General features: G+C 36.2%; 2 protein-coding genes across 2 annotated transcripts; both read right to left on the bottom strand.

The window, feature by feature from the left end:
• Window positions 1-597: 597 nt before the first annotated feature.
• Window positions 598-5062, bottom strand: LOC107689416 (Golgi reassembly-stacking protein 1-like). The gene is made up of 9 exons (XM_016487387.1): window positions 4897-5062; window positions 4171-4251; window positions 3259-3462; window positions 3079-3165; window positions 2842-2972; window positions 2569-2710; window positions 1479-1566; window positions 1256-1396; window positions 598-1164 (listed from the first exon to the last, which is right to left on the bottom strand). Exons 1-9 carry the CDS (start codon window positions 4957-4959, stop codon window positions 677-679), a joined length of 1425 nt encoding a protein of 474 aa, XP_016342873.1. The 5' UTR covers window positions 4960-5062; the 3' UTR covers window positions 598-676.
• A 723-nt stretch (window positions 5063-5785) lies between these two features.
• csrnp1a (cysteine-serine-rich nuclear protein 1a) lies at window positions 5786-20819 on the bottom strand. Its single transcript, XM_016487393.1, has 6 exons — window positions 20802-20819; window positions 13566-13616; window positions 10301-10487; window positions 8416-8678; window positions 8055-8337; window positions 5786-7390 (listed from the first exon to the last, which is right to left on the bottom strand). The coding sequence occupies exons 1-6, from the start codon at window positions 20817-20819 to the stop codon at window positions 6558-6560; spliced, it is 1635 nt and encodes a 544-aa protein (XP_016342879.1). The 3' UTR covers window positions 5786-6557.
• Window positions 20820-24757: the final 3938 nt, after the last annotated feature.

Genomic DNA, 24757 nt, shown 5'->3' with positions numbered 1-24757 from the left:
AATTTAAAATGCATAATTTCAGTTAGGGTGAAGAAAAGCTTTAGGCTTCTCCTCTGAGGCCACAAGAGGGCGCATCGAGCAAAATATTACTAATGCACGTTTATTCAAAGCATAAGATAAAATGACTGGAAAAAAGTGCATAATGTTTAAAATAATGTTTATAAACCAGTTATAATTAAGTTGCTTAAACAACTATAAACAAAACAAATAAAGTCTCGAGATATGTTTATTCAAAGTTGAACTTGCATTAATTTTACATGGCTTTCTAAACATGCGGCTCCTTTGTGCGAGACGCGAGTGCAACGGTAATAGATGTCCCTCTAGAAAATGCGCGAAATATGTGTTCTGTGTGAACGGCGTGGTTTCAGTTTTGATGCAAACAAGATCTTCTCCGCATTGATGTTCCCTTTTTCCGCAATATTTTTAATGAACAACGCAGCAGCGCCACATCTAGTGGCTTCAACTGGATAGGCTAACAAAAACATTATAATGCAACGACACTTCCATCGTTATCGCATCTCGTGCGCCACTGATAAGGCTGCCTCCTTAACGCACACCTAAAATTCGAATGCAACGTTTTTGCACTCAAATGTGGATTTTTATTTTAAATTCGACGAATATTCAAAATTTGAATTTTTTTTTTGACAGCCCTACAAGGTAGTACTTGGTAGTGTCACTACTGAGAAGCAGCTTCATCTTTGACATGTGCATTATGGGAATCAAAAGACATCAGGTCACAGGATACGGCCTCTGCTCTGCCCTCAGACAAGCTGCTCTTTTGAGACTTTGGCTCATCAGAAAAACCCTGATTGACACCATCACTTTCTGAGGAGAAAGGTGAGGACTCGTTGGGTTGCATGGGATACTCTGCAGGTGCGGCAGATGACTCGAGATGAAGGGCGGCGGGGTCAATGAGCAGGGAAGAGATGTCTATAGGAGGCACAGAAGAGTCGAGAGACGAGATTGAAGAATTCATCAAAGATGCCATGTCTGTCAGCATGCTATGATCAAGAGGCAGATTTGGGAGAAGAGGGTGTGAGAGAGAAAGGGGAGGAGAAACATCTGAAGGTGGTGCAACAGAAGAACTGAAATCCACAGCAGGATATTCCTCTGTATTTTGCTCCTCAGGGTTACGACTAGGAACCTCACTATCTTGAAGCTCCTCTGCAAAGAGAGACATTTTGCACATTTTACGACCTAGACTTTGACTCACAGATTGAATTCTGTTCGCCTAAATTTAGCAAGGTGGCCTCACCAACACCTGATACGTCAATGTCCTCTCGGACAGCTAGGGATGTGTTTGTCATGTCAATGGAAGAAGTGGATAGGTCCAGTCGGTCTGCTATGTCTGACACCTCCGAATTCATCATGGCCACTTCTGACTGATCCGAGAAACCTGGAGGAACCATTGCTTTGATATATTACAATGTCTTTTCATGATTCTTGTTCTAGATGAAGCACATTTTTCGATGCCTTACCAGGATCCATGACTCTCTGAATGGGAGGTGGCAGTGGGGTGTCAAGATCAAAGCCACTCATTGACTGACTAGACGCCATTAAGGACACCTGAGGATATACATTTCAGATACACTGTTGTAAGCATCTACCAAAAATTCAAACCAGAAGCAAATTTATTAATGTTGTTTAGACAAGTTATGTACATACACAAAACATTTACAGGTATAGTCGAACATTCAGTCATCATTTACACACCCTCACATCATTCTAAACCTGTTTGCATTTCTTTCTTCTAGGGCTGCACAATTAATCAAAATAGAACCGAAATCACACAAAAAAAACAATGCAAAATTAGGACCATAAATATTAGCGTTAAATATTAGTACTGTAATATTAGTTACAATATAAAATAAAAAATATTATATTCTTTTTCTTAAATACTTGATTTTCTTATTTTACAATGAAATATTACAAAAGTAATATTTCTTATATCATTTTTGTTTAGTAATTTTTCTATTTTTATTTAGCAATATTATTATTATTTAGCCATATTGATATACAGTGCTTAATAAATTTATTCGACCACTACCACCAAGGCTTCTTGTAAAACAGTAAATTTGAAAATTCATGGATAACAACAATAATTATATTTTAGCATTATAAACACTACTGTTACTAAAGAGCTTACAAATACTGGTTGATTAACCATTACAGAAACATAAAAAATTATTTTGGTAATCGCCAATAGTTTAGGGCAGCTATGGCACAAATCTTACATTGGATGGTGGTGATCTAATAAATTTGTTAAGCACTGTATAATCATAAAATTTGGGCCAAATTGTGCTGCCCTAAAAACAAGCACAGCAAATCAGTTTTTCAGAAGTAAATGATGTGTTTTTTTCCCCCAAATCGTGCAGCCCTACTTTCTTCTGTTTTGCTTTGGACCCCATTTACTGTATGGACCAAAAAACTGAGACCTTTTTAAAAATATCTTGTTTTGTGTTGCACATTAGAAAGAAAGACATACAGGTAAGTAAATCACAACAGAATTCTGGGTGAACTATCCTTTTAAGTACTGTGACATCACACTACAGTCTTGTGTAAAACTACCTCTGTGAATCCATTTGTAGGAAGCTCATGCTCTGGCGTTCCTGCCACAGGAGAAACTTTTGGACTGACTTTTTCAGATTTTGGGCTGTCGGGTCGTGCTGGGATTCGGTGCAGGTAGCCATATCCAATGCCACAGCCAAGACTACAAAGACAAAAACATTATAATGAAATGCACAAAAGCTCTGGAGGAGGCAATTATGCAAGTTGTTTCCTCATAATAATGGCTGATTCAGGACTTCATTACATTTCTATCTTCTGTAACAGGGATATTACCTGCCTTCTCCCCCCCAGGCACCATTTGGTGTGACAACCACCTCCCTGCAATTATCGGTCTCTGTATTGTAGACCAGCAGCTTCAGTGGTTTCCCCTCATGGGCTTCAATTAGCGAGAAGAAATCCTCTGACTGTTGGGAAATCAAAACATTGCTTGATTGTAAATAACTTGCATGCACATATTTTTTTTTTCCAGAAATATCAAACAAGCATTCAAGAAAATAATTCACGTCTTACATCTTGGAGAACCTGGTCAGCTCCAACAATGAAATCTGAATGTTCCTGGAGTCCGGCCAATGCTGCTGGTGAATTTGGCTCCACATCCTAAACCAAAGCGAATAAAATAATTACACAAAGAAAATAAAGAGAACTGTCAAAGAAGATGAAGTACTTAAAGAAAATGCAAGGATCACTTACGAGAACATGCCAAACATTTTCATTGGCTCCTTGAAAGCTGCAGAAGCGGACACTGGCTCCCAGAAGTCCTTGACCACCCCACATGTTGCTGGGAACCACTTCCAATTCTCGGATCCTCATGGTCTTTGTGCTATACACTTCCATCTTCACCGGTTTCTCCACATTAGCCTTGAGGAGGTCCTTGAGCATTTCATTCTCCTGGTTCTGTTTCAGATAGCGTATGACCCATTATAATCAGAGTAACATTGACCGCATTTACATACACATCAACAACCATGTTTTGGTTAAGTCTTTATTCCAACTAAGACATGCACTTTCATCTTCTGTTAAATACAGGAGATGAATTAGTATATATTCTGAATAAGATGCCCAAAAAATTTAAAATGCTGTTTTACACAGATTTCTAGAAAGTGGAATAATGGGTTCAGGTTATTGCAATTAGTTTTAATATGTTTACATGATTCATGCATAAACAGAATATGACCACAGTCCAATATTCAATTATATGAATGTCACAGACCACTGAAACCCACTTAAAACAGATTAAAAATTTTTTAGCTACAACACAAACACTACCGGATTGCTGTGTTAAATTGTACACAGTGTAGATTATATAGAGCTAATGCTGGAATTTACATTAAAAAATCTTTAGAACACAGAAACAGCATTACTTGTAGGACATTTTAAAATGTTTACATGAAGAATGCATAATCAGAATATGAACATTACGATATTAATTAGAACATTGTTGTGCATATAAATCTAATCAAGCTGACAACGATTACATCACTGTCACTGATTACGAACTCAATGGAGTCATTTGCTGGTTATTACTTGTGTGACACTGACTTAAATCTTTGGATTAAATGTTCAAGATTACAAGAAATAACCAATAAGGCTTTACAAACTTACAAGACGATTATGGCCAATGGATATGATGAAATCAAAAAACGGTTCCAAACCAGCTTTCTCTGCTGGTGAGTCCTCTTGAATCTGTAAAGGAATAGAAGTCCATCACTGCAGAGCACAAATTCCATTCAGATCTGGAATTTCAGATGGAGTCTTTATTTCAAAAGCATTTATGTTGTGCACATTGTTGTGTATTCTGGGAAGTTTAATAACATCCATCGAGTGGTACGTAATCTGACGTAATGGATATCTGAGAATTACGAGTTTATTCAGTGACGTGGCGGCTACGCTTAGCCCATATATTCCTAAATCCGGGAGCTGTTGGATTCCTGACCACGACATTGTTCCAAAACACTTTTACACATTGAGGACTATGTAACGTGTGACCATAATGTAAGAAATCACAGATGTTAAAATAAGTAAGAAGGTGTTTTCGGAGCTGTCAGATTTACAGCACAACAGAACCTGTAAATACTATTTCCTGACAGTTGTCACTTTGCAAGCATCATTTTTCATTTTTACAAGGTTTCCACAGATGTTAGTACCGTAGATAAATCTAAACATGAACATGATAAAGACAAACATGAACGCACACACTCAGTTTTCTGTCAGTGCATATCTGTAAAAGCCTAAAGCAAATCCGACATGAGAACTTCATCAAAGCATATAGCTAGCATTCAAAGCTGCTCGATGTCAAAAAATAACGTCAGCAAAATTGAAGTTATTTACCCCATGGACATGATATCCTTCTGTTCCCCCCTCAGGTGCACCACTGCTCTGTGTTAAACCCATTACGTTACTCTTGAGGGTTTCGATGTTTTACAGTGTTATGTTTAGCTTTCCGAAACAAACGACCCTGACAGAGATTACTCAAAACATCGTGGCCATGTTGTCCATCTAGGCAGGCGAGAGCAATCGAGCAAGATGCCATCGATCAAAGGATTTTTCTATCTCGGTACTTTATTTCTTTTTAATATTTGTCAGCTAAAACATTCTCCAAACTAAGCAATTTAGCTAATTGAAGTTGTGCGTGGCTAAATTGCATAATAATAATACAAAATGTATAATATAATTAAATGTTACATTTATATTTTATTCACATCCTAAATAATTAATTTTATAAATATTACTACTGTTGTTTTTGTTGTTGTTGTTAATGACAGGTTTTGACAAAGCAACAAAACTCAACAACAAAATTCGAATTATTTGTACCCACACAAAGTTGCATAAATTTCAATTTTAACTTCAACCTCTCTGTTCAGCAATTCGTTCAGCTTTGTATTAAAAGAAACCGTCGTTGTTGTTGTTGTATTTTATTGATCGTTTTGTATTTGAATTTTTCAATTATTTTCAGACATCTTGAGGCTACTTCTGTTGTTTCCTGAGGCCCTCTTGTGGGGCTTCCAGGTAAAGAACAGCAACAGAAAGCCGTAATTTTATGAGTATGAGTGTGAAGATTAATCAAACCTCAAATTTGTTTTCATTTGAATAAACAATATCTATATATCTACATAGATACCAATAGGTTAAGAATACTGGAATTCTTCCAGTCTCCCTTTCTTCCATGTAAATCAGTATTTCTCACTGGTTTTGTGAAATCAATTTTATTGAGATGAGTTATTCCAAAAAAAAAAAAAAACTGGACACATTTTGACATGTCCAAAAACATTCACTGAAGTAAATACAGAGCCGGTATACCATTGATGAATGAAATATTCACAAAGCAAATGTAGCCTGAATTTCTTTATATATTACAAGTCATTCCTTAAATGAAAAACATGTCCTTTTAAATGAAAAGGCATGCTGGCCCTTGAAAAGAGGATCATGAAATATGAAAATGGCATTTTGACATTTATATCAGCTAACTCATTTGAAACACTGTAACAAATACACTGTGCTACACAAAAATAAAACTTTGATTCACATACATGATCATTAAAGCTAAACACAACTGAGAAATACATATGAATAGGCTTTTATAAATAAACATTTAACAGTAAAACTTTATTTACTGCAATAGGATTAGTTTGATAACTTATAAAAAGGTAATGAAGCCTTTAGTTTACAAAGTATAAATATAAAATCTTACCTGAAACCACTGTACAAACTCTCCAAGACTTTTGGCAAAAATGTTGACATATTACTCATCATGATACTTTCCCCAGATTTTCACTGAGTGGTTTTTAACTGTATTTACACTGTGATCGTGAATGGTTACAGACTACATTGATATCCTTAAATATAATTCTAAGGAATATCCTTAAATTTCAAAGTTATTTACCATTTTTCTCATAGTAAATGAGATTTAATGATACTGTACAATTGCAAATGAACAATGCTCATTTGTCTTTAAAAACATCAGTAAAAATACTGAGCCACTCTGATCCCCATTAAGAAATTCCTACAAGAGACTCCAGAAGACTGACTCCTGAGTCCTCAGTTAGAGTGGGACTGGGACAGCAGGGGAACTGGAGCTGTGACATGTAGTCCAGATGACTGCACACTTTAAAATGATTGTGGCTTAGACCGTACTCATGGAAAGTGTCAAAAAAGACCAGGTCAGAGCCTGAGGACAGACTGAGGTCCATGTAACAGTTCATAGTGTGATCCGGAGATGCAGAAGGTGTATTAGGGATGTCAAATGGATCGTCGACACATTCCATGGTGGCCTGATTAGCATTATCATCCAGATACTCCAATTTAGATGTACTGGTGTTGCTTTCCTTTGTGGATGTGCCACCACAAGCTTCTGTGGACAGATCATACTCTTTAATGTATGGACATCCTTCTCCATCAGAATCAGAAAAACTGAGTATGTGAGCGAGTCCTCTGCCGTCCACGTCCAGTGTGGGTCGCTTTGAGGAAGGCCTTCCATCCGTCTCAGAGTCCAGACTCCGAGAAGAAGAGCAGGAGGTGTCAGTCATGTCACTGCTCCAGCTGTTGTCCCCCTGCCTGCAGAGCTCTGAGCTCAGGAGAAATGAGGGAGAGTCGTTTTCTACAGAAAATGTAATGGCTCTGTTCCTCTCCGCTGATTGTTGCTCAGTGGCAGTTAGTCTGTAGTCATCGTGCAGCCTCTTTTCCAGCTCCAGCTTCATGTGTGTGTGGATGTAGTGGCTCCGTACACGGCTGGAGTTGAACTCGATTCGGCCTGCGGGATTCCCACAACATTCCTTTGAACATCCACAAGGAAAGTTGGAGCGATCCATCTGTTGACAGATAATGTTTACCAAAAAAAAAAACAATCAGTACGGCTGCACAACTACTTCATTTCTCATTATTAACAACTGTTGCTGCCCATAGGAAAGAAAAATCATCTCAATGAGATTAGAAGGAGAGTAAATTGAGACTTCTGTTTTTTCTCATGAGAAAACGACTTTAGTAATCTCACAAGTGTCTCTAAAAAGTCTGAGAATTCATTATAAACACAAATATTTCTTAAATACACTACCATTCAAAATAATTTTTTAAAAAAATTAATACTTTTATTCAGCAAGGATGTATTAAATTGATCAAAAGTGGTAGTAAAGGCATTTATAATGTTATAAAAGACTTCTATTTCAAATAATTGCTGTTTTTGTTTTCATTAAAGGATTAATCAAAGAATCCTGAAAAAAAATGTATCATGGTTTCCAAGAAAATATTAAGCAGCACAACTGTTTCCAACACTGATAATTATAGGAAATGTTTCTTGAGCTCAAAATCAGCATATTACAATGTTATCTGAAGCATCATGTGACATTAAAAAAACAGTTATTTTAAACTGTATTAATATTTCAAAATATGATTGTTTTTACTTTATTTTAAAAAAATGCAGCCTTGGTGAGCTTAAAATTCCAATGAAAATCTCCTAGGCAGTGCAACATCTTTTGAGCAATAATATGTCAAAGCAGCCTGGCTGCAGGCACAGGTCTCCGGCTCACAGAAGCCCTGGCAGTGGCATCCACAGTCTTCCCTCCACCGCCGCAGATCCTTCAGCTGCCTCTTCTCCTCCCGGTCGATTCGCACCACCCCTGCTGCTCTCAATAATGCACGTCTCCGTTTGGAAGAGTAGGGACGGAGGGATCCCATGTCTTTCAGCTTTGTGCTACTGAGATCGGCATCCTCATCTGGGACGTCGTTCACTGTCAGCCTGGCTGCTTCTGTCACTGTGAGAGTCCCACTGATAATCAGCTATAAAAAAAGAAGATACTGTAAGAAGACAAGCTGATAAGAAAATAGTTTCTTAATATTGGAAAATAACCAACTCACCTTCTGTCTCATTGCCTCCAGCCTCTCCTCTTGGTGTTGCTCACGGAGCCTCTCCATTTGCAAGCGCTGCTGCTCTTCCGCGTGCTCCGCCAGGGTGAACTGCTGGCGGGCAGCGTGCCATCTAACCATGCCCAGTGTGCAGCCACCGTGACTGGGCACACTGCTAAAACCTTGACAGCGCTGGAAAAGGAACACTGTAACCAGGCCAAACCGAACACTGCCTTTGGATTGAGTATCTTTTGTCTTCTTCAGGATGGATGAAACTAAAAGTAAAAAAAATCAAATGGATTAATTATTATCAAGGTTATTTTTAAGATTTTGATGTTGGTTCTGACTTCAGTAAGGTTTTGCCTGCCACTACATAGTTATTACTCTGTTGCAGGACAACAGATGTGATTTTCATGACAATGTGGGACACGTGCGGGACACAGATAAATTTACTTCTATCCGTTTAACTGTCACCCCCCATTTTTGAACATAGACGTTCACCCCATGGGACCTATTCAGTCACCAAATATAATGAACTGAATAACATGCTAGTAGGTAAAATGACATTTTATACTAAAATACATTTCAGTTAGGTTATATTCCTTTACTAGACTATATAACTATAGACTAAACAAAACATTCGCCGGATTCAGTGCATTTTAAACTTGTATGTTTTATTGGATCTGGCAGCTTTGAGCAGGATGTTTTTATCTAGTATGTATCTAGAAGGCCTGGCTGGTTTAGCTGTATTTAACCTTCATCTGGAGTTCCACACAGCTCCCATTTTCGGCACTGTCCCGCACCCGTTCATCCTACCACTGCATAAAGTCACTCTCCAGAACCTTCACCCTCTGTTCCTGTCTGGTGGAATGAGCTGACAACTTCCACCTGAACTGTGGAAACCATTGCATCTTTCAAGAAGCAACTGAAGACATACCTCTGCTGCAAGCACTTGATCACCCACACCCTTAAACCAATTCACTTACGCATACTTATCTGCATTTTCTTGCTTGCTTTCTAATCTAGTTGTCTAATAAAACTGCCACTGTATATTACGAATATTGTCAGCTTTGTGACAAATTGCTTTTGTTCCTCTTCTGCTGAATGCATCTGCTGAATGCATAAATATAAATGTAATTCTTCTATAGTGATTGTCGCTGTTGTAGTTTCCACTAGAGGGCAGCTGAGTCAGATCTGTACTCTGTAAGTACCCTGAACTCAACACTAGAGTGCCCTAATGAGACATTAAGGAAATTACATTAGTGGTTTGGACATTTTTCACATGCAATACTAAAAGGAAAAGAAAAAAAACGTTCTTCATGAATGCAAAGTTTAGAAACATCTATTGCATCAAATGTATGTGTTTGTTTTTTTGCAATGGCAGTTTCACTCACTGAATGAGGATAATGGGCTGAGGTCAAATGTCAGTTGTATTTGCACAGTAGTAGCCCTTAGTAAATCAGCTTTATTTGCAGTACTTCACATGCAGTTTTCATAGTAAATCAACATTGAAAAACACACAGTGGTCCAGGCATGTGCAGGACAGACAATATAATCTCATAGTACTACCTGCAAAGGAAAACACTTACACAACAGATATGCTCTGTCCCGGTCAGGACGGTGTAACTGATTATAACTGTTGTGCTTACATTGGCGTTTGTGGGTTTAAAATGACTCAGGGTGACTGTGCACAACATCTCGTGATAAACAATGTTACAGCTGTCTGTTTCTCTTCTTATCTAGTGCTCTGCACAATAGGTTGCACCGAGGTTAGATAACAAGACCCCTCCTTATATGTGTTTAAAAACACTGGAGGTGACAACTGTTGCTTTGCATGATTTGAAAAATTCAGAGTTACTATGCTTTACTACAGTTACTACGCTACACGGTTACTTACTTGGCATGTGACGACTTGAAGAGAAAGAACCAACAGGCCCAAAGTCCACACTATCACTTTGGGGGTTCTCTTCATCAGTGTCCCATTCAGAGTGTGATGAGGGGGATGAGGAAGAGTAAATGGCATCCTCATCTGGGAAACAATATTTCCTCTTTAAACCCCCATGCTGCGATGTAGCCATGGCGATCTGTCAAATTATGTAGGAGAAATTAAAGCATAAGATTAGAGAAGTATCAATCAATTGAAAAGTACAGCAAATGCGTCAATGGAAAATGTTCACGATAACGATAAGGAATGAAAAAAAATCTAGTTTATAGAATTTTTATTTATGGTACACTTTGAATACTTTTTGAGTTTACAAATCCCTGAACAAATTCAGTTTACAGTATTCAGTTTATTATTTTCAATAAAAGTTTTCAAAAAAAGGTAATTTATTATTTTCAAAAAAAGTTTTCAAAACAGTTAGTAGTAACAGTAGTAGTTAGTAATAGTTATTTAAAAATATATATTTTAATATATTTAAACTATGTTTTAGATTTTAAGATATAATGTCAAATATATTTAATATTTAATCAAAATATATTTTAGTTAGTTCAAAAAAATGTATATATATTTTTTTAGAGTATAAGCTTTTTTTACAAATATACATTTTTTAAATTAATTAATATAATTAATAAATATAATTATGATTGCACATGACATGATTTGGCAGACAGGTTTTCAAATTTTGACAAACGAACCTGTTTTGTTCGTAAAACATATTTTTCAATAAACAATTATACCAAATTATTTAACAAGGTAAAAATACAACTAAAAGGCTTTTTTTCATTAAGATATCAGAACAGTTATATCACCCCGACAGTTTTTGCCCCTATCAAAATTAAATTTAATTCAGAAGTTAAAAACATGCTCCAAATACAACATTTGAGTCATTTATATATAAATAGCATTTTAATGTATTTTTGAATGAATTAATATGTCATAAAATGAGATTGCATTTTTGGCCGTGTACCAAGTATATGAAAAAAGTATTTGTGAACCAGTTGCATACAAATCCTAACCAGCAACAACTGGACACCTCTCTCTTGTTCAGGCTGGTACCAAAGATTCACATCTTCACTTTCGGTGAAAGCCTGTTCAGCAGGTTTCCCAGTAAGACAAAACTTGACTTGAACTACTACAACATCACAAGCACAGCTTTCTCAGGCAAATGATCATTGTTATTAATCATATCATGCAAAGTGTATGCAAACACAAAAGTGTGCATTATGCAAGCAATGATTAGTCTGGAGGGAATCAATGGTTCCTTCTATCTCCTTCTGGAGTCATTAACATTCCTCAGATGTTTGGAGTTCTTTAAGAACAAAATGTTAAGACATTCAGCTCAGCTTAACATCCCAAACTGCATGACCAAATTTGCAACCCGATACTTGTTTTTATTGCAGAATCCCCCAAACGTACAAAAGCAACTGCCAAGCTCCAACTCAAAGCTTATGAAAGCACTTACAAGTACACGCTGAGTGCAAAAAGAAACAAAAGAGGAAACCGTAACACAAAACGCACATTCTAGTGGGTGTGCGTTGGAAAGAAATCACACGCTAGCACACACACACACAGAGAACTCTGTGTACCTCCGATGACAGAACAACACTACCTCACACTGCAGGACGGAGCAATCTGCATCACAGATCACCTGGTTCTTGTTCCAAGTGCATCCAGTCAAGCCCAATCCACACAAATGGCTCATATGCCAAGAGCACTATGTGCCCCTGTGCACACTGCCTGTATCCTGGACAACCTTAACTCTCTCTCACACCTCTTTTCACACAGGTCTGGCTTTCTTTGGACAGTGTTATGTAAACACCTGCACTGTAATCCCAGATGCCACAAAGTCATCTATGTAAACGGTTATAGCTGCATGAGATAAATGACACTTTGTGTTGCACATAATTGTAGTAGTGTTCATAGCATGTAAATCATGCTTCAACAGAAATGCAGAATCAACTGATGCGGTGACACGTGATTTACAGCTTCCTCTAGCTGTGACAAAGTGATAGTGATCTCTTAAAAGTGTGCAGACACCAGACTTCAAGTCCATTCAATTATTCATTGCATCCTTTGTGTATAGTATGTGATGTGAGAGTGTTTATAGTTTAGTGAATGTGTAAGACAGGAGGGCAGCTGATTACAAGAACATATAGGCCTAACACACAATAACAAACAAACACAATTTTTCACTGAAAGCCAAACAGAACTGGTCATTTCTTGGACTTGGCAGTGACAACTGGCCAGACTACAACTATGCAAATGAACATGCGAATGTTAGAATGTCTCCATAGAAGGAGGAGGTGGAGTTTGAAGACTGTGAAAGGGGAAAGCAGACAGATGTCAGGTGGAAAAATAGGTTATCACTCTGGTCTACAGCAGACAAAAACAACTAGACTTTTTCTCACATTTTCAGTGCAGCAAAGTGAAGACTTGAATCATTATGTTATAAAATAGGGTGAATACAAGTAAAGTGGGACGGTTTCTGATCATATTTCACTGGTGCTGTTTTGGCTACAGTGTCATTCAATACCAGTTTAAGATTAACTTAAAACGGTTTATTACTGACTAATGGAAGGAACAGATTATTAAGCTAAAGTGTCCCAATTTTATCTTTATTCATCCCATTTAAATAAAAAGTAGTCAAAACCACTCTTGCCTTGGCCTTAGGTAAGCATCTTTCTCTTAAATCATCCATGAGGATCTGATTCCCTAACATTACAGGTGCATCTACTTTCTGTCAAGCCAATCATTATCCTTCATATATATGTTTTTCAAACATCACAAATATTCACACATTTAATTTTATTTGATTTCTAATAAAAGTACAAAACAGTTCCGTTTTATTTTATGGATGATTAGTGTTCAGAGTTAATAGAAACGTTAACGTCTAAGCAGAGCAGCTGCGTTAATAAATGCATATTAGGCTATATATAGATATTAAGATATCTCTTTTCGCGCACGAGCACTTTCATTCTGCAGCTGCTGAACTTCCGTAGCGGACTTTCTCGCGGTCATGCCTATTTAGTCAGGGTCGTAAATGACCAAATCAAAACGCGATAACAACAAACTATAAGACCCACGGTAACAATTAGTGATTCAACCGCTTAGCATACTAACTGTCCTATTGAGTTCGCCTTTGGGAGCGTTTTATGTAAAATAATGTGTTTCACGCGCAGCGAGAAATCTACAAGCATCTTGAACGAAAACAAACACTCACCCAGTGGTTGTGTATCCGTGTATCATGGGTGGAAGAGACGACCAAACGATGCTTGAAAAGTTATCAAGATAGCACTCACGTCCTCTTTCTTAGCTCTCTTTGCACGTATAGTACAGTGAGATCAGCTGTTGTTGAGCTGTGTGTGTTCGTCAGTGGAAAACTCCCCCCACACTGCCTGACGTAAACAGTAATATGAGGACAAAAACAGCAGTCATTGACGCTCAGCGCGTGCACACGGACACAGTGACGGGCAAAGCACAGTCAGTTACGACGGAACTTGCAAAACAAACTTGTCAATGACGGAAAGCTGCATTGAGTGGAGAGGCTGGCGCCGGTTCATTCAGCTGCCCACCACACGAGGATGTACGTTACCAGATGTCCTTCCTTTGGTTTGTGTGATACACCCGTATCACTCCCAAAGGGCCACAAAGGGCTCCTTATTCAGCAAAAATCAAAGTGTTCGATGAGTTCTAGACCATAAGATCATTTAGTCAAAGTCTGGTTTTGTTTTCTCCCAGTGAACACTTTAAAACGAGGAAGTCAGTGTTCTGTCATGTTTTGATAAAATGTCTTTCTGATAAAATACTGTGTGAGCAATTAGGCGTAATTATTTTGGGAACCAATGTTGTGAAAAGCATATGAGAGTTCATATAATGCCATTAAGGTTAAGGCCATCTCCTCAGACAGAATAAGGGAGACAATCAGTTTCTATCTGCACTGAAAATTGGTGTAGTATTTACAAACAAGTTCCAATCAGAAATTAGTAAATTTCGCAAATACTGTAATTGCAAAAAGAATTGGCAGGTATTGAACATGAAAATTTGAAGTAGAAAGACTGAAAAAGTATATTCTTGCAAAACATAGTTGAATAATTTTTTATTTATTTACAACTTTGAAAAAATATATATTTTTACAGTATAGGCATAAATCTTAATGTCTTGACTACAAAGATACTATTGAACATTTCCACTGTTATTGCTCTGGAAAAAAATACAGTTTGTTGAATAAACATTGCCCAATAGCGGGGCATGTTGACATGAAAGCTGTCAATAAACAGTTTTTTTTTCTACAGAATTTAAACTGTAAAACAATTACAGAAGACATCAGTTGTGTAACTAATTATACAATAATTTATCACATTTAAAACATATGATAACATGACGCGATCTGTAGACAATACTAAAGAAAACACACATTTGGTTGAAATGGACTTTCAGTTCTTAAAAAAAAAAACATATTTTGTGACAACTAGCCCCGGTCTCTCTGATATTTATTTAGCATGATGCTTCCTACAAATGGATTAATGGATCTTCTCCATTTTCTCTAATGAAGTCTGCTCGAGCTTATGCTGAGGAAGAAAAGACAGGCAGTGATAGAGGTCAGACAAAAGGCAGAGGAGAAAAACATGAGAATGCTGTTCCAGCCACTCAGCCAATCACAGAGAAACACTCCCTGGATACCAAAGAACCTCTCCATGGCAATGACACTGTGAAACATCCATCACAGGAGACTACTTGGGCATCAAGGTTTTTAGAGGCAGATGGTAACATCTTTGTGCCTCCCTCTCAGTCTCACTCTTTCTTTCTCTCTCCTTCTCGCACACACATAACACTGACTGTATCACCTCAATGATTTCCCATCTGTTTGGTAATGAAACCACAGGGCACATATTACCCATCAGCCCCTCCTTCTAAGCTGGTGGTAAGACAGACATACAAAAGAACCACAGATGCTTAAAAAGCAGGTTAAAACATGTCAACAGTACGCTGGGGAATGAGCTTTCAAACATAACACATCCATCTGCTAAAGGGTTCAGTGTTTTGTATAAAATAAATTGTGGTTATTATTAACTATTCTGAGAATTACCAGAAAATCTACTGAGAGTGACCACAAGTGGAGAATGCGATGTAGGCGAAGTTGTGTTTCTGCACAACTTATTTTTAGTGCATTCCACAGACATTGCACAACATAAGCAAATCAATTCAAAGCATGGACCATCAACTCTGTATGCAGAGTGAAAGTGGTAGAATGGAGAGGAGGGAATATGTTATTAGCTCACAAACTGTACATCTGGGAATAATATACTGGACAAAAACAGAATTTGATGATTTCTTCATCCAATGAAATATTCATTCAGAGCAAACGGTATTTAATATTTATATTCATTTGTGTAATATAGCTCTCTGGAGTACTCAGTTCTGATTGGTCAATTGCACCATCCAGTGGTCTGATATTGCCTAATATTCACCATCGTCCATGGCAACACTACATCAGTCTGCTCATGAAACCAGAGTTACTTTCATGTCTGTCATATCACTCGTGCACTAACTCTCTCGTTTTACACAAACACAGCTGGTGCACCTCAGTTAGCAATTGTAGTACAAAATAACCGCAACTTTATCACCACTGTAATATTTTTGCAGTGTTCTTCTTGTTGCCAGGCCAATTCTTTTGTACATTATTTAACTATTTATTTATTTGCAGAAGCTTTAAGATAATGTGCTGGTAAGATTATAAAATAATTGAAACTAAAATCAATATTTCACGTCCATGTATTTATTTATTTATTTATTGGGCGAGTAGCCATGTAATAAGCTGGATAGTGTACAATCAACTGGCTATTATCACAAAATAAATTGTACTCAACAATACATGGTTTCATTTGTGATTATAGCAGTTCTCTGTATATTTTATTATATAATTGTGATTTATTTAGCGTAATAAGCATATATTTAGCATCAATAATATGCCATTTATATTGCGATAATAGTCAGTTGATAATAGTCAGTACATTATCCCAAAAAAAAACATTAAAAATTGCATATTATTGAGCATCAACTAGTTTGATGTAATTACATGTGTTTTATTTTGAAATAATAACCAGTGTTGTCCATAAAAATATGAAATGCACAAACGTTTTTACGTTCTCTTGTAAAAAAAAAAATCATCATCATTGCAATAATTTTCCTTTTATATATTCGTTCATATATTTCATAACCATCTGTCACAAATTGATTATTTTCTCCACTATATTCAAACTGTGTCAATATATGTTTTTTCAGCACACAAGTGAATCTACCCCCCATCCCCCACACCCTTCACTGAGGCAATCGGCTGTTGTGTAATAGTTAACCTACATTTCCCATCTCGCTCTCAGGTTGCTGCCACTAGCACTTGTGGCCCACTTTCTGTCAAGAAGTGGCCTACATACAAGGAGATTCTGACAAACTTTACAAAGCTGTCGGCACAAAAAGCTCTGGCCTAATTTCTCACCCTTCATTGAATTCAGTCCAATAAAGTTACATCTGCTCCTCTGATCTCTGCTGACATGGTGGGAGTCTATGAGAAGTATGAAGCCCAAAAATATTACTTTTGGACTTCATAACACCAGTTCAGCATGTAATACTGAGTTGCACATTTACATAGCTTTTATTTGTTTATGACTTGAGGCAATGGAGAGTTAAAGACCTCTAATCAAATGACTGATAAATACAGGTGGGATCTAGATGCAGGTTTTAATGCGAAATGCAAATCTAAGATGCAAATCTAATGGCAGCGCCTTTGTGTTTGGGCATTTCAGCAGCAACAGCTATGGTTATATTCTAGTGGTGTTTGTCTATCCATCTGAATAGACAGGCTGAACTCTTCAAGAATCTTTGTTTGTGCTTTTGCTTGTGTTGCCATGGCAATTCAGTGCACCAGGTGTGCCCTACTCAATCTGCAGCTCTACATGGTAAGATAAGGTTATGGAAAGCAGTTATAAACATTCTTATGTTTTTAAAACTATCATGGCATTTTCTTTTCTAAACCAGGCATTTACAGTATGTCATGTTAATGCATGCTTTAGAGCAGCTAACAAAAGTTGTCAAAAGTCATGAGTATAGTCGTAAAATATGTTGTGTCAGTGGTCATTTGCATTAACTATTGTGGAAAATTAAAAGTTGAATCTCTCCTCTCACACACACACACACACACTTCTGCTTCGGTAATTCACATTGTGCTGCTGAGGATTCTCCTGGGTTTAACCTGTTTCAAAATATAGCTATCTACAAAAAGTTTGCTGTAGTGCTTCACATTGGTTTGGAAGTACAGTACACCTTTCTCACCTCATTCATTGAGATCAATTCCCAGAAGTCGTTGTTGAGTTGTAGACAAAGAAAGAGTAGACAATGTGTAATCCAAGACCAACAGCAAAAATTAAAGAAACTTTACCTTTTACAAATACTGAAGAAATGTAATGACAGGCATAGGTTTAAAAAAAAAAAAATCCTTATCGTGGCTTACCGCGGTCAAGCCAACCGCAGTTCAGAAAAAACACGGTCAAGCCAGCCGCGGTTGAAATTGGTGTTCACGCGTATTATCATGATTACGGTAATTGCAGGAACACACAGAGAGAACGCGCTTTCAGAGCACTTTTCATTTAGACGCCCAGAATTTAGATATAATATAACAAGATGATATTTCTCGATTTCTTTTTTTGTACTCCTGCTTTAATAAAGTTATTTATTGGTGTTTTGACGGATGTGTGTTACTGTATTTTTCGACCTTTCAAATAACAATGGTCAGTTCCTATAAGGGACGTCCCATACTATATGCAGACCTCATACGAAACCATTTTACTGCAGCATTTTTTAGATATGTGACCATATGGCGCTTTAGAGGGCTAAAAAGACCCCATTTCTAGAAAAAAATTAATCGTAAGTTCTTATATGGGACGTCCCATACTATATGCATACCTCATACGAAACCATTTTGCTGCAGCATTTTTGAGATATGTGACCATATGGCGCTTTAGAGTGCTAAAAAGACCCCATTTCTAGAAAAAAATTAATCGTAAGTTCTTATATGGTACGTCCACATATATGCATACCTCATACGAAACCATTTTATTGCAGCATTTTTGAGATATGGGACCATATGGCCCTTTAGAGGGCTATAAAGACCCCATTTCTAATAAGTAGAATAAATTATTATTCAGTTCTTATACAGAATACTGTTTTATATGAGCTGTGCATAGAATATGGAATGTCCCTTATAGGAACTGACCACTGTTTTTTTCTACTTATTAGAAATGGGGTCTTTATAGGCCTCTGAAGTAGAATAATGTCCCATATCTCAAAAATGCTGCAGTAAAATGATTTCATATGAGGTGTGCATATAGTATGGGATGTTCCGTATAGGAACTGACCATTGTTTTTTCTACTTATTAGAAATGGGGACTTTATAGCCCTCTAAATTACCATATAGTCCCATATCTAAAAAAATGCTGCAGTAAAATGGTTTGATATGATGTGTGCATATAATATGGGACGTCCCATATAAGAACTGACCATTCATTTCTTCTACTCATTAGAAATGGTGTCTTTGTAGCCCTCTAAATCGAATAATCTCCCATTTCTCTTTTTCTAGGAATCCTGCTATGATTTGAAAGGTCAAAAAATACAGTAACACACATCCGTCAAAACACCAATAAATAACACGCATATTAAAGCAGGAGTACAAAAAAAGAAATCGAGAAATATCATCTTGTTATATTATATCTAAATTCTGGGCGTCTAAATGAAAAGTGCTCTGAAAGCGCGTTCTCTCTGTGTGTTCCTGCAATTACCGTAAGCATGATAATACGCGTGAACACCAATTTCAACCGCGGCTGGCTTGACCGTGTTTTTTCTGAACTGCGGTTGGCTTGACCGCGGTCGTGGGACCGGGGGCTTTAGTCATGAATAATCTTTGTGTTGCAATAGTGAGTCATAAAAGCACCAAAAAGTAAGATGACCTAAAACACAACGCCATTAGCTGTTTCATTGTTATCTTTCCCCACATCATTCACTATATAAATGTGACATATTAACACATTCATCCTTTTACGTTGCTTTGACGTCACCATGGGAACAGCGACCATCTGACCATATGACTGAGGATGTTCATTCTACATGTAAATAAAAGAATGACAAAGCAAAATATGAGTTCTTGTAAAGAAAAGAGAAGTGACATTTTATTATGAAAGTTCAGCATTAGAAAGAGCAAAAAAGGCCTGAATATACACAAAAAGAACGTATAACAATTATAAAATAGTAAAATAAAAATCACCCAGTTTTTGCCCCATGCTAAAAGCACAGCAGATTTAATCTCTTCTGTGTAACTGCGTAATTTTTTTTTTCAATAAGGACAGGCCACATTAAGTTTAACAGTCATAAATACATACTGTATATTTATCCAAACGTTTTTTTGGTACTTGAAAGCCATGGTCAGCCTTGCAGTTTCTTCAAAAACTTTCCTTTTGTGTTCCAATAAATTATATATATATATATATATATTTTTTTTATATATATATATTTTTCTTTATAATCTTTATTATCACTTTATTCAAAAAAAAAAGAAAATAAAGATTATAAATAAAAAAAAATCGATTATATATATAACCTTAAAAAGATGATAACGAAATAATTTATTGGAACACAAAAAATTATATATATTTTTTTCTTTTCTTTTTTTTTCTTTATCATTTTTATTATCCTTTTATTATCACTTTATTATCATAGCAACACACGTTATAATTTTGTTAAGCTTACATGTAAGAGCCAAGTGTATGTAAACGTATTCAGTGATACAGTAACGTTAATTACAAATTTGTGATAACTAGATCGCCATCTAGTGGTGAATAAACGACATTGAATATGGGTTCCCTGTTCACTAGCAGCATATGGCAGTGAGCAAGAGAGATTCATGAGGAAATCAGACAGATTTTTGGAGCGATACATGAAGGGAGAACGCGTGTAAGTCTAACTTAAGGTAAAAGAAAAACCGTTGACTGTTCTTTGTGCTGCAAAAAAAGGTTTATTTGAATGGCATGAGCGGGCCTATTATGTCAAATATCTTCTATTATATCTAATTGAAAATGTGCGTTAGTTTGAATTTATGTTTTTGCACAAACGTAGTCAAATTCTGCAGTACTGTTCTGATTTTGGAGTCCCCAGATCAGCGTGCACATCTCACTCTTCAGCGTCTGACATGGAAGGTGCTGAACAATGTTTGGCATTCTTTCATTCAATCATTCATTCATTCATTCATTCAGCGTCTATGAATAGCAAGATGATGTCCAGAGTATACATGACCTCAGTAAGTGCATGCTAACCTTACATTCCTCAAGTGTTTTGTCTAGAGTCTCTAGACTAACAGCTAGCAGACGACCATAACTTGAAACCCTCTTGTTGATGAGAATATCAGTGTGCTTACATGGGAGGAAGCAGTCATCATATAACCATTTTTCTTAAATGCTCTACTGAATTGTAAACACTATTAACAGTACTGTAAATGCATTGTTTAAAGACCCATTTTACACTTCATTTAACCCTCTAGTTGGTTTGGGTGAGAAATAAGTGATCACAGTTTTCCGGACACCTGAGGTCAGGCTGTAAATGAGAGACTTTGGCCTGTGTGACAGGAGTGTCTAGTGAGTGATGCTCTAGTTCACACTGCTCAGCGTAACAGAAGGAAATGAGGAGCGCAAGACTGATCGCTTAAGGTAACTCTAATTCAAGATGAATTGATGTGATATTTTGTCAGTATGTTTTTTGGGTAGTTAAAGTCATACTTAAGCTCAAACATAGGCAAATTAATCAAATTTAGGCTAATGAACATTTAGTCATACTAAATGAACTGCAGTAGCTGTGTAGTTTTTGTGCATTGATTCTTACTGATATTCTCTGATATTTCATCTGTTCACTTTCATTTTGTTCTTGTGTGCATGATTATTTCCATTTTTTGCAAGATCTCCATTTTTTGCAATTTTTGCATATTATGTTAAAACTGCACAATACAGCAAAGCGTTCAATGTGTAATGTAACAAAGCATATGAATGATAAACATTAACTTGAGTCAGATGAAAGAAGGGCTGACAAGCAGGTGGATCATGTGACCAAAGTCATTTACACTCTTTTATTGCTGCTGTGTTAGACTGGATTAACAATTATTTTCAAGATTTGTAATATATTTTGTAAATATTTTTCCATTTGTTTTGGTTTTATTGTTATATTTATCTACCACAAATAACTGTAAAAAATAATAATAATTTGGTCCTTTAACCTATGCTGTGCCTTTAAAAATTGATATAAGGCAGTTCAACAAAAACATAATATATACTGTATGTATGGAATATTATCCGGCCACTGAATTATTAGATATATAAAGCACACCCGAGGTGGTAATGCGGCCACAGCCCAAAGCAAAGTATAATATCAAACTTCATTGTTTCAATGATTATTCAGTTACTTCATTATTTAATTCAAACAGTTGTGACAGATAAATATAACAATAAAAAATAATCATAATCATATATATATATATATATGATTAGAAATTAAAAGTTATTAATTAAAATTTAAAGAAGTTTGATTTACTTACTGATGTGTTTTCTCTACTAAGATGAGCTTTACCTTGAAAAGAAGTCAGTCCCTTAAGAGCCTCTCTGGAGGTCATAGTTCACTGTCTGCATCAGAGGTATTGTTTTGGGACAGAAGGACACCTGTTTCTCAACTTGTTGAAAGGTAAATATGCTGACTATCATATTCCATGCACCATATTCCACCTATACCGACTTTTATGGCCTAAAGTTTATAGCCTAAACCTAACTGTTTTTGCTAGGTATGAAAGCTGTGTGGAGCTCACCGATGTCGACAGGGAAGAGGCCTGGTCTAAGGTATAATCACTCTGATTGAAAGAGAAAGGAAAACTTGAAATCGCATCATATGACCCCTTTAAGTGGAATAGCAATACTGTTAATGAATTGTGGCTTACATAGATCTCTGCATCCCACAGTCATCTGGCCTGAGAAGATCAAACCATGAAGAGAGTAAAGTTGAAAATCTCTGGAGGAGATACGAGTCCCTCAGTGGGACAAGTAACACTTTGTCTAGAAGTATTTCAATGGACATGCTGCCCCAGCCAGACCTGGTGGGCCCTAACACTCGGAGGGTCCTGTTTGAGTCAAAGAAGTATGCCAGCAGCCCTAGGCTCAACGTCGCACTGCAGGCCAAAAGCAGCCCAGCGAGTCACATTACCTCACAGTGGAGGGAGGCACCGACAGGGTGGGAGAAAGTCTATTCTGGTGCTACTACTGCCACCAATGCCAAAAATGACCAGGCTCATCAGGTGAGTGTAACAGTCACGTCATGTTTTATTTCTGTTTGTGTTTGTGCAACATGGCCAGTCATGACTCAGGAAAGGAGCATGTATGCTTTAATCACTAAATGATGTGTTCAGCCCAGGGTTATTATCATTAACTATACCTAAAACTAAATCTATTAAAAACTTTTTTGTTAATTGATAAAAAATTGAAATAAAATTTAAAAAAGTAAATATTAGATGTAAATTGAAACTAAAAGAAAATTAGGAATATTTAAGTTGAAGCACTAAAATGAATTGGAAATAAAAAAATAAAACTGAACTAAAAAAAAAAAAAAGAATAATAATAAATAAAAACACATTAAGCATAAATATTCATATTTAAAAAGAACAAAATTGAAACCAAAAATATAAAAATAAATGCTCAAAATATTGATTAAAATATATAAGTAATACTAAAATAACACTGTTTCAGAGTCCATTCAATAGGAGCTGACACATTGTAAAATTATATTATGTTATGTTTATCATAAATCATTAATATTTTTTATATTATATCCTAAAAACCTGAGATGAGCAAGAAAATGCTCAGTTATATATAAATAAAACAAATATGATATGAAAATTAAGTCAAACAGGGTTTGGAGTCAGTTCAATATGAATTCACACATTTTTCATTAAAAAAAAGGTAAAACAATACATTAATAAAAATATTACTTTTATTTTATCTTAATGTTAACCTAAAACCTATCTAAAATAGGATAAAACAATTATTAATTTTACCATATTATTAATACTATTTTTATTATAGTAAATATTCATATAAATCAATATTAATATAATTATAATATTTTTTATAATTTTAATATAATATAATATTATATCTTAAAAATCAATTTTTATTACCTTGATAGAATGAAAAAACCTTCAATGAGACAATGAGAAGGAGGACAGTCAGTGGGGTTCCTGGATATGTCACCCGATCCTCCACTGGACTGAACGGTAAGTTGCTTAACGCATTATAAAAACACCTAATTATTTGTACAACTAGTGTAAATGAGTGAGCATATTTACCAGTTATTTCATTCTTCTTAACTCAGCTGTGATGTTAGTCAGTAACTATGAGGTCAAAGGTCATGTGAACTTTCTGCCCTGCCTGAGAAAAAACCTTGGCATCTAAAGTCTTCCTACACAAGCATGCGGGGCCATCTGAAGTTCCTGTAGAGAAGGAATCTGCCGGCTGTGTCTGTGTTAAAAATATTCCTCAGATAATCCTAACAGAATAGTTTCGATTTACCGTCACATACACAAAATCCTGTCAGCAAATAGTGAGTCCTATTTCACAAGTTTTCAATGAGGGCTGAGAGCAGAACTGAATGTGAGGACATGCAAGTATGTGCACAATGCATTCAGGAGACATTAAATACTGCATACAGACCCCATCCACTGACCTTACATTCATCACTCTTGAGTAACACTTTGGACTGGGCTGATTCAGTGTCTTTGGATTATAGTTATTTGAAAGGGTTTTAAGAGACCCTTCAGTGCCTTTACTTGAAACAAAACTTCTGTGCCTACAATGGTGTTTTATGTTATACAGTGGCCATAAAAGTATGTTAGATAGTTAAACCACTTTTAAATGAACAGTTCACCAAAAAATGAAAATTGTCATCATTCACTCATCCTCAGGTTGTTCCAAATCTGTATGAGTTTCTTTCTTCTGCTGAACACAAAGGAAGATATTTTGAGGAGTGTTGGTAACCAAATAGTTGATGGTAGGCATTGACTTCCATACTATAGAAAAAAAAAATACTGCAGAAAGTCAATGGCTACCGTCAACTGTTTGGTTACGAATATTCTTCAAAATATCTTGTTTTGTGTTCAACAGAAGAAAAAAAATCATACAGGTTTGGAACAATATGAGGTTGAGGAAATTATGACAGAATTTTCATTTTTGGGTGAACTATTCCTTTAAAAATATAAGAATGTCATTTGTATTAGATGCCCCCAAAAATATATTTTTATACAAAAATAGTAATATTTATTTAATAAATATTCACAAATATAAA

Source organism: Sinocyclocheilus anshuiensis, unplaced genomic scaffold (genome assembly GCF_001515605.1).
Source record: "Sinocyclocheilus anshuiensis isolate Anshui unplaced genomic scaffold, SAMN03320099.WGS_v1.1 scaffold1291, whole genome shotgun sequence".
Classification (NCBI taxonomy): domain Eukaryota; kingdom Metazoa; phylum Chordata; class Actinopteri; order Cypriniformes; family Cyprinidae; genus Sinocyclocheilus; species Sinocyclocheilus anshuiensis.
Note: the sequence above shows the minus strand (reverse complement) of the source record. Positions and strands in the feature narration are given on the sequence as shown.

Excerpts from the sequence above, each read along its gene's own strand:
- LOC107689416 (XM_016487387.1), bottom strand. The coding sequence starts at position 4,959 with ATGGGTTTAACACAGAGCAGTGGTGCACCTGAGGGGGGAACAGAAGGA. Across the intron at positions 3,166-3,258 it reads AAAATGTTTGGCATGTTCTC|GATGTGGAGCCAAATTCACC; the intron begins GTAAGTGATCCT and ends GCTTTGGTTTAG. Across the intron at positions 1,567-2,568 it reads CTACAAATGGATTCACAGAG|GTGTCCTTAATGGCGTCTAG; the intron begins GTAGTTTTACAC and ends GTATATCCTCAG.
- csrnp1a (XM_016487393.1), bottom strand. Across the intron at positions 10,488-13,565 it reads CACGGATACACAACCACTGG|ATCGCCATGGCTACATCGCA; the intron begins GTGAGTGTTTGT and ends ATAATTTGACAG. Across the intron at positions 8,679-10,300 it reads TTCAAGTCGTCACATGCCAA|TTTCATCCATCCTGAAGAAG; the intron begins GTAAGTAACCGT and ends TTTTACTTTTAG.